Raw genomic sequence first — 10,741 nt, forward strand, 5'->3', positions numbered from 1 at the left:
TCAGTGTGACGTGTAAAATATTCTATGATCGATTTATAACAATATTGACAGTGCAAAAATTATCGCTTTTGTAATTAGATCGATGACGATGATGAAGAAATTTTATATCGATAAAATTTAATACAGCACAAGTTTATGTAATTTAAAATGAGTTCCCTTTTAAACCGTTCTAAAAGAATATTCTAAATGGAGTTTATGTTGGTGAGGTGACACTGGTGGTTCGTTTCGTCCCGCACGTGTGGTATGTGTCGTGTCGGTAATGAGCGTGTGGTGCCCGCAGAGGGTCGCTGGTGGCGGGCGCGCTGGCGGCGGCGGCGCGGGGTCGCCGGGCTCGTGCGCCGGCTCGCCCGCGCCCGGGCCTCCGCGCCGCCCTCCGCCGGCCGCCGCCGCCCTCGCCCGGACACCACGCCGCGCAGGGACAGCACCAGGTAACTGCACTACTACACCATCCACTTCCATATTGACAATTTTGCTTTGCAATAAGTTTAGAAACTACGTTATACAAGAAATAAATTCTAGAATATATATATTTGTCTAATTGTTTATTACTTCACAATTTATTTTTAAATATATTCATAAATAAACGCAACAATTCGTATGAATGAAATATTCATATTCGACGAAGTATGGATATAGAAAATGCCTGTTTGATCATTATGAGTTACAGTTATAATGCGGTAGCAAATCACAGTTTTTACATTATATAACGTGACGAATTAAGATAAGTGTATTGAAATTGGTGTGTATATTTGCATAGACCACGGGCGCGGTGCCGACGACGCTGCACACGCCGGCGCCCACGCCTGACCCGCATGCACCGCCAACTCCGGCGCCGCCATCCTTGCCGCCGCCCAAGCTGTACAACCAGGTAATATATGAAAGCAAACAGTTGCTACTTCTACATAATTTCGCCTTATTATAAGCAATAGTATCAGTTTAATAAAATAAAGTACTAACCTTGGTTGATTGTCATGAAATTATGTGACCAAATAGATTGCATAAGGTACTGCTTAAGGCGATACCTTAAGGTCCATTTTCATACATTTTGTTTCACCTTTAATCTGGGTAACTAAACAAGTATTGGCAAGTAAAGAATTTAAATTCACGTCTAGTTAGTGATTAGTTCTCGCAGTTGAAAGAAAAACGTAAAAATAATTAATAATCATGGATATTTTGGCCTTTAAAATTTAATATGACGAAATTGAAATTGAAATACCTTGAGGTATCGCCTTAAGTGACGATGTCTACGTATGCTTGTTTCAATATCTATGTAATCTTGAAAACAATATAACATTGTGTTTGTTTCGCAGGGCGAGTCCCCGGGCTGGTCGGGCTGGTCGGGGTGGGGCGGCGAGCCCCCCGAGGCGGCGCGCCGGCCCGTGCTGCCGCGCGCGCCGCGCCGCCCCGACCCGCTCGAGGACGAGACCGCGCTGCGCATGCTCTACGACTACACCACCGTCTACGCATGGTCAGTACACACGCTACACGCGCAAGCACGCATACCCACACGGTTCATATTTATGTAATACAACGCAGAAAACTAATAAAATGTGTAAGATGAATACATATATAACATACATAACATCACGCATTTTATCCCCGAAGGTATGCAGAGGCGCAACTAGGGCACCCACTTTTCGCCAAGTATGTTCCGTCCCATGATGTGATAGGGGCGGGCCTATCGCCATATCGGGCACAAATTCCAGACTCCGGGCTGATACTGAGCAGAAAAACTCAAATATCACTTTGCCCGACCCGGGATTCGAACCCAGGACCTTAGAGCGCTATTGTACCGGACGTGAAATGTGTAAGATGAAAGGAGAAGGTAATCCAAATATGAGACTAAATAATACAAATTGAATATGTTCGCGAGCTCAACGGTTACGTCGGCAGGAGCGCTCGCCGACGTGTATCAGAAACTCGCTACATTAACACTACCAATTTGCGCAGCAACCAACAAAAAGTACATTTGTGTTGTGTTCAATGTTTGGTTACATTTTACACTACACTTTATATAACCATAAATATGGTCTTAAGTACAGGTTGATGATTTACAAAAATTGGTTATAAATATAGTAAAAATGACACATGAATATCTGGTTACAGGTTGGAACACCCTGTGAAACGTTTCAAAAGCGAGGAGAACTGCTTTCGCGAGGAGCTGGCGCTAGGCGTGGCTGCCGGCGAGGATCTGTACGCGGGCCACGACCACACCAGCATGGCGGTCATGCTCGACCACGCCAAGGTCGAGATCAAGCAGGAGCGGCAAGACCATACGGTTTGTACCAATGCATTTATTTGAACTGACTGTAATCTTGAACTTCAACAGAATGTGTGAGCATAGAAGTGTAAAATAAGACATGTGCTGTGTGATTTGGAAAATACATTACATGTCCGATCTCTAAATGTATATTAGCTTAACATCGATCTTGGTAATTTTTCTATGTATTTATTTATTAGTGGCGAGTAAATTCCAAAAATATTTTTACGTCTTCGATGTCGGTATTCTAAAGTTTATCGATAAGTTATGTGATTACATTGAAATTATTATTGACTACATGTTTGGAATAAAAAATATTTTTCGCTCACGGTATCAACATACCATTCCACTCGCCAGGAGGACACAAAAGAGTACAAGAATCTGTTCACATCGGACGGGCTGTGCGCGACGTTCAAGGACCTCGACCAGATATTCGACAACTCGGACGACGCGGCCAGCGGTGATGAGACGGTAAGACTTGTGAGTGTACACCCTTCTTTATATACTATATACGTTTTATACATATATTGTGTCGATAGTATTGTGTTTTTTATATCTAAGTGATAAAGTTGATTTTTCTGTAATGTAAAGCATATTCACTTAAAAATACTACAACATAGTGTTATACCGTTACTTATTTATATTTATAAGGTGTGGGTTCAATTTCGATTTTTTATATCTCTAATCTCGGGCTAAATATCTTTTAACTCGTTTACATGTTTGCAGTCAAATATATATTTTTTTTATTTATGAAAAAGAATTTCCCTTTTTTCTTTGGATTCTTAACCATATTGTTTGTATTTTACACTACCATTTTTAATAAACGATCCCAACCTCCATCTTCAATTCGATTCTAAGTATAAACCAATCGAAATAACTCATGTCAAAAAACTTTGTTCTGATTGGTCCGTTTTAGATATAGATCGAAAAAAGTGATTAAAATGGTTAATCACATTTTGTAAGAGTAATTTTCTCTATTTGCATAACCGTAATCCTGTTATTTATATATAATCCATGTGTGTTAATATTTACATAGATATGAATGGTTTTATGAGTTTTGCTAAGAACGGTATGTGGTGTGTAGATGCAGGTGGCGTGCGGCGAGGAGTCTCGCTGGGCGGGCCGGTGCGTCCGCGCGGAGGAAGCTCAGCAAGATGTTCCCCACGCCGCCCAGCATGGAGGCGCACGCGCAGCCCTCGCCCGGCTTCAGCCTGCCCGACGACGTGCCGCCGCCGCGACACCTGCCGCCCGCCGGCTCCCCACCACCGGACGCCGCCATCGAGGTAACCACTGGACCACCAGCAAACATGTCCTCGTGTTCTTTTATCCGTGATGCTTTACAACTGGCATATGACGTAAATATTCCTATACTTGGGGTTAAGATGCGTTTTTAGTTCATGATTTTGCCCTCCGCATTGCTTTGGAGAGCAGTGGACAACTATTTCTAACTCTTCTATCCTCCTCCAACCTTTCTATTTGATTCATAGCGTTACGTAATAATAACAAGTTTTTGGTCCCGAGACTCGTCTACCCGCTTTGTGTCATAAAATGCGTGCTACTGTCGATCTTGGTTTAGAAGTTGTAGTAGCACTTGTGAGGGCAGGAAAACTGTCTGTTATTGTAACATTACGAGTACATAACGAGATTTCCGTCATAACGAATTAAAGCTGAAACATCCTTGATTCATAGACCATAGATTGGTGATAAGTAATTCTTCGTGTAATGTGTTAATCAAATTTATTTGCTTGTCTTTTAACCCCGTGTTACTTCTTGCCGTAGGACTGGTCGTTCGTATTCAAACCACCGACTGTGTACAAGTACGTGGGCTCGTCGAAGTACGCGCCGCTGACGACGTTGCCGAGTCAGCTGCTGCCGCCGGTGACGCTGCCGCCGCAGGCCAGTGTACCGGCCGCGCTGCCACCGCGAGCAGGGCAAGCGCGACGCAGACACCGACACCGACTCGCATCGGAACGGTGAGTTACTATAGTTTTATAAATAAAAACATTTTTATAAGTAAAATAATTGCGTCTATATTAAATCGTTTTAGTGGGTCATGACAACGTCTCAGAAAATAAGTCTTATAACTAAACTACACCGTAATTCTACAACAATCGAAAATAGAATGCATATTATTAATTTGCAGGTGTGAAACGGTCCGCGTCTCCCGCGAGCGAGTCCCGGAGGGTCGGTCGCGGCGCGGGTGTACGAGGCGCGCGAGCGCGGGCGCGGCGGCGCGGGGCTCGCCGGCGCCGCGCCGGGCCGCGTCGCCCGCGCCGACGCCGAGCCCGAGCGCCGTGGCCGTGCCCGCCCCTCCGCCGCACCCGCCGCGCCCCGCCCCGCGCACTCCGCCTGCCCGCTTCTGCTCAACGTGCTGCTGGCCGACACCGTGCTCAACGTCTTCCGCGATCACAACTTCGACAGCTGCACGCTCTGCGTCTGCAACGCCGGACCCAGGGTACGCATCGATCCTAATATTATCTACACAACTGTTTCGCCTTAGATGTTCTTAATCCGTTTTTTCTATGTCCAACCGATGAAATTATGGTCAGTGGGAAACAATCCTATGTAAGTTTTCGGTATAGTGACGTTGGTTTGTGGTCACTCACAGGTGGTGGGCAACATCCGCGGCGGCGACGCTTCCACGTACCTGAGCCCTCTGCCAGTGGAGGGCGGCGGTGAGGAGGGTGAAGGTGGCGGCGTGGACGACGAGCCCGCGCGCTGCACTTGCGGCTTCAGCGCCGTCGTCAACCGACGCCTCGCCCATCGCGCCGGACTTTTCTATGAGGTGAGTAACATCTATACACAAGTTGGCAGTCATTACTTTTACGTGAACCTATTATAAAATATGATAAAACTAGCATTAATTTGAATAAACAATACTAAATGGTTGTTATTATTTGCAGGATGAAATGGAGATAACTGGCGTGGCGGAGGAGCCGGGAGGGGCGGGCGGCGGCGGCGGCGGCGGGCTGAGCGACGTGGCGGGCGTGGTGGTGGCGCAGTGCGCGGCGCTGGCGGGCGGCAACGCGTCCGCGCTCGCCCGCGCCGCCGCGCGCTCCGCACAACGCGCCGCGCACGACGACCTGCGACTCAACCTGCTCGAGTCAGTACTGCAGCACTTATATTACTACGGCTATGTTACTAATTACTACATGATAACTAGATCTAAACCGTTCTTAATATTTCTAGATGTGTAAATTTTTGTAACAGTTAGTCTTTATTTACATTTATAGGCACTTTTAAAGTAGCTATCTGATGATGTGATGAGAAACTAACGGATTGTGTCTGTATTACTAACCAAGTTGTGTGGTGCAGATACTCTGACGGCGGCAGTGCGGCGGCGCGTGCGCTGCGTGCGGCGCGCACGGGGTCGCTGGGCGGCGCCACGCCTACGCCTGCACCCGCGCCCGCCAACAGCAGCGCCGTACATCGCTGGCCTTTTATCAGCGCCCGCGCGCCGCGCTCTTCCAGGGACGTCGTCAGGTAAATATTTATATGCGCAATTTATTATTGAGTTTGTTTATAATGGTTTTACAACGAAAATAATATGTTGTTTTGCCTTATCAAACAGATTAATGCGTCGACTCCGGCCGCTACTCCAGGACGCGATACAAAAACGGTGCTGCGGCGCGCGAATGTGGGACGGTGTCACCGGCCCGCTCACCTGGCGGCAGTTCCACCGACTGGCCGGCCGCGGCAATGAGGACCTGTGCGAGCCGCAGCCAGTGCCGCCACTGCTTGTCGGACACGACCGCGACTGGGTCTCACTGTCTCCGTACGCGCTGCGTCATTGGGAACGGCTCGCGTTAGAACCATACTCGTACGCGCGTGATGTCGCCTTCGTCGTGGTCGGCGCCGACTGCGACGCACTCCAAGATCCACTACGCATGTTCTTCCGTGAACTCTCTACCGCGTACGAAGCCTGCCGGCTCGGACGTCACAGGCCTGTGGGTCGCATCGCAAGAGACGGCATTGTTCGAGCTCCTGCCTCAGGTGGTTCGGCAACAAGGGACGAATGGGCTGGCGACCTGCCCCGGACGGCTCGGCGAGTATGTGCGGGCGTACGCGGAGGCGTTGCGCAATGTGGTGCCTCAGCTGGCGGCGTTGCCGGTAGACCGGACGCTGTTCGAGGGCACGGGCGGGTCGTCCCCCGCGCGGGCGGAGGGCTCGGCGTCGCCCACGCCGGAGCACGAGCCGGAGCCGGCGTCGGCGCCGCAGTCGAGCGCGGCGCTGTGCGATGCGGACGAAAGCGGGCCGCCGGCGTTGGTGCTGTACCTGGTGGAGCCGCCCGCCGCGCCCGCGGACCGCGCGCGTGCTCTGCACTGCCTGCTGCGGCTCGCCGCCACCACACACACGCATCTGATGCACCACAATCCACTCATCAAGGTACACCTACACTAAGTATTTCTTTATTATTCAGGTAACTTTTAGGATTTGCAATGGTCTTAAGTAGTCATTGTCCGCATGGTACATCCAAGTAATTTGACTTATCGAATTTGTTTGTCAGATCGTGTCGCTGGAGAGCGTGTGCGAGGTGTGGGGCATGGGCGGCACCGAGGAGTGCGCGGTGGCGGGCGGGGCGGGCGGCGTGGCGGGCGGCGCGGGCGGTGCGGGGGCGCGGGGAGGTGCGCGCGCTGGCGTTCAGTGTGTTCAGCGGCGCGCGGCGACTGCTGGCGCACCACGCCAACGGCAAGTCGCTCACCGGCTTCGGCACCGCCGCGCACGCCAACCTCTTCCTGCACTCCAAGGACGTATGTACCGACACTGTCGACTGACTTAGTTTGCTGGAACTATCTTTGTATATTTTAAAGCTTCTTCGTAATTGTAACGTATTATACGAGTCAATATCTACGGGGAAAATAGACATATTTGATAGCAATCTATATACCACTTTGCTTGGTGGTTGCATAGTGCATATATGTAAGAGCAAAAAAAAAACTGCTTGTATAACTTGTATTACCTAGTATCTTTTGTTTTAATTATTACTGGACATGAATAACTCGACTCTTAATGTTTGTAATTTCTGTAATCTTTATTCTGTAGTCTCTTTCGAGCACTGTCGCTTAATGCACTAATTAAGTGTGCAGGATGTAAGATGTTATTATATCGCAGGAGAAGAACCGCGCGGCGTACAAGCTGTTCTCGCCGGCGTGGGTGCTGGCGGCGCCTCGCGCGCTGAAGGAGGTGGCGGAGACGTGGGGGCAGGGCGCCGGCGAGGGCGCCGTGCTGTTCGTGTCCTACTGCCTGTCGCACGACCAGCGCTGGCTGCTGGCCGCCGCCACCGACGCCCGCGGCGAGCTGCTCGACACGGCCGCCATCAACATACACGTGCCGCACCGCTCGCGCCGGAGACGCAACGGGCCCGCGCGCCGCATGGGCCTCACCAAGCTCATGGACTTCACGCTCGGCGTCATGAGCCAGGCCGCGCAGCCCTGGCGCCTCGTCGTCGGACGCGTCGGACGGATCGGACACGGCGAACTCAAGGGTGAGTCTCGCGCAATACACACTCTGACTTTATTCATTATCATAATCATGATTGACTGAATTGATAGATTGAAATAGTCTTGTCATTCATTGTCAAATAGTCTCGACTGACTAGGGATGATTATCTCGCGCCAGTCCCCGCGATTATGCCGGTCTGTTTGTTGTGTAGAATGACTTTCAGATTGCATTGAGCTTTGCAGTGAACAATGAATACTGCTATTATTGACGTGTGATGTATTGTTTGTAAGGCTGGAGCTGGCTACTGTCGCGCAAACACCTAGACCGCGCGTCGAACATGCTGCGCGAGATTTGCGGCAGCTGCTCGGTGCTGTACCCGACGCACGTCCCATGCATCCTGTCTGCGTGCCTGGTCTCCACTGAGCCGGACTCGTGTCTGCGACTCATGGCTGATCGGTTTACGCCCGATGAGCGGTTCTCACAGGCGTCCATACAGTCGCACCTGCACACGCCGCGTGATGTGACGGCCACGCATATACTCGTCTTCCCGACCTCAGCCACCACGCAGGTAATTATTATTAGAATTTGACATTACGGCTTGGAAAACACTTCATACTACTTCGAACGAAACACCTTGTGTTAACTCCCATGGTTATGTTGTTGGCCATATTCCGTCACACATGCAGTTGATTCAATCGTTGGTGGTCATCTGCTACATTACAATATCAGGTACTGTATTATCATATATGATTTATTGTTCTAAATATCTGTCTTACAGTGCTATTTTGTTCACAGTCAAACCAGATGCCATTCGAGCCGCCGATGGCGAACGGCGAGACAACGACATGATGTTCCTGAACGTGGACATGGGCGACGAGGACATGGCCGATGACAACATCAACGACTTGCTAATCGGTGATATGTTCAATAACATGTGGGCGCCGAACTCGCCGCGGCGTGCCGACGACGAGCTGGCGGCTCCCCTGCGCCTGCGCACCATCCCGCGCACCATCACCAGGCGCACGAGGGACAGCAGGAGCAGGTCAGTATAGGGATATTGATGCGGAGAATCTATTGGGTATTTATTTTATGATATTCTGACAGTATAAATAACAAAAAGAAAATTAGAATTATCGATATTGGGGGATTTAAGTCCCGATACCTACCACTAGGTAATATTCGTTGTTAATGTCTTGTCTGCTAGTCATCAAATTGACTTACACTATTATTGGTATTGTAGGTGGGCACAGTACTCCAACAACCGCTGGCGCTCGGGTACCTGGTGTCGACGGCGCCGCTGGGCGCGATGCCGGGCTGGTGGTGGGCGGGCTGCGGCCACCTGCGCGACGCGTGTCCCGCCTTCCTCAAGAACGCGCTGCATCTCCACTCCGTGCACGCCGCCGACGACTTCACCTCGCTCACGCAGCGCCGCGACCACAACACGCACCCGCTCGACTCGCAGACCACCACCGATGTCCTCAGGTAATCAGAATGTCTACATTACAGATATGGCATACCAACATTAAATTTAATTGAAGCTTGGTTTTAAGTGAGATTTCTGTACATTTTGTCTACCGTACATTATATGTATTATGTGGGATGTTACTACAATCAATGTCCCGATTGCCTATTTCTGCCCATGGGTCGGTCTACCAAAGAGCGTAGATACACATCGCCAGAAGCTCTCGATTAGCTATTGAGTCAGAGGTCAAATACAGACGGTATATTTCTAATAATACGTACATTTTATTATTTTACTTACCAAACTAAAGTGCCAAACAACTCACTGCATTTGGCATTTTCCATTGTATCCTTGAAAGTATAACTATCGTCTAACATTAACCTGAATATTTCAGATATGTGCTGGAGGGGTACAACGCGTTGTCATGGCTCGCCTTAGACGGGAACACGCACGATCGGCTCTCCTGCCTGCCGCTGCACGTGCAGGTCCTCATGCAGCTGTACCACACGGCGGCGGCGCTGGGCTAAACTCCAGCGCATTCATTACTACAGGAACAGTCGACCAATGGGACCACGTGGTCACCTTCAAAACCAACAACGGAGTTGCGGCTACCATCAGGGAAGTTTGTATCGAAGCTGAAGAGAGACCCCGTCTCTTTCTCTGAAGAGTAAGGCTTGAATTATGCTTGTTTAGACGAGGTTGGTGATGTTTGTTGTTTATGGTTACCACTTAGAGCCAGGGATTTTATTTTCGCGCAATTTTGACATTTGTTAGGCGTCGGTAAATATCGACATGTCTAATGTTGAGGGCATTTCAGCGAGTAAGATAGAATTGTTGTTATTTAAAAATCTCATGACCAGTTATGGAGGGGGGACGGGCGCAGACGTTGTTATCGATATGAATTAATGCTCAATAGTGTTGAAACAATTTATCGACTCAAGTTTATCGAATGTCGTGATCTCTACTAGAGATTGTAAAACCAGATTTGCGCCTGGACGTTCAACATCTAATGAGAAATTGTTGAGGATGTTAGAATAGTGTGTAAGAAGGTCTAAGAGTAGTTTACAAATCTTGATTCGGGCGTCATTGGTTTCCTCGCCTGCGATGTATATTCGTCTCGCCTGGGGTTAATATTTAAATGATTAATGTGACAAAGATAGAGATATTTAAATCGCAGTGACGTAGTTCGTTGACGCCGAATCAGGCGTTTGTGGGTAGTTATTATGTGATAAAATGTAAGGAAAGAGCCTCGATCAGAAGCATTGTGACGGACAACTGCGTGAGTTCACCTCGCATGGGCGATGTTTTTTTTATTTATTTAGACGTGGAAGGAGCGGCGCGTAGGATAAGTAAGGATGTTTTTACAAATTGCTTATTGATTATAAATTTGTAATGAATATTTTTAATACAATTTTTTATCGATGATATGCCAGAAATCGATCAAATTATAAATAAGTAATGAAGTAATTTACTAAAATGTTTTTTTTTACACTTGGTAAATTTGTCGACAGATAATATTTTTTTTTCATTGTTTATAATTCTGTCATATTTTTTTACATAAAAAAAAACTACAAAAA

General features: G+C 48.6%; 1 protein-coding gene across 1 annotated transcript; it reads left to right on the forward strand.

The window, feature by feature from the left end:
- Positions 1 to 280: 280 nt before the first annotated feature.
- Positions 281 to 9,808, forward strand: LOC119193431 (mediator of RNA polymerase II transcription subunit 13-like; the record flags this gene model as incomplete). Its single annotated transcript, XM_037447032.1, is given in 24 exon segments — positions 281 to 428; positions 758 to 868; positions 1,311 to 1,468; positions 2,107 to 2,278; positions 2,618 to 2,740; positions 3,345 to 3,404; positions 3,406 to 3,543; positions 4,040 to 4,159; positions 4,161 to 4,233; positions 4,404 to 4,444; positions 4,479 to 4,715; positions 4,869 to 5,045; positions 5,164 to 5,363; positions 5,576 to 5,743; positions 5,832 to 6,293; positions 6,295 to 6,646; positions 6,768 to 6,839; positions 6,886 to 7,011; positions 7,373 to 7,745; positions 7,993 to 8,270; positions 8,498 to 8,534; positions 8,537 to 8,748; positions 8,943 to 9,184; positions 9,559 to 9,808. Coding segments are annotated over 24 exon segments (4,213 nt in total), but the record flags the coding sequence as incomplete, so codon positions are not given.
- Between the last annotated feature and the right edge of the window lie 933 nt (positions 9,809 to 10,741).

Source organism: Manduca sexta, unplaced genomic scaffold (genome assembly GCF_014839805.1).
Source record: "Manduca sexta isolate Smith_Timp_Sample1 unplaced genomic scaffold, JHU_Msex_v1.0 HiC_scaffold_53, whole genome shotgun sequence".
NCBI classification, from domain to species: Eukaryota; Metazoa; Arthropoda; class Insecta; order Lepidoptera; family Sphingidae; genus Manduca; species Manduca sexta.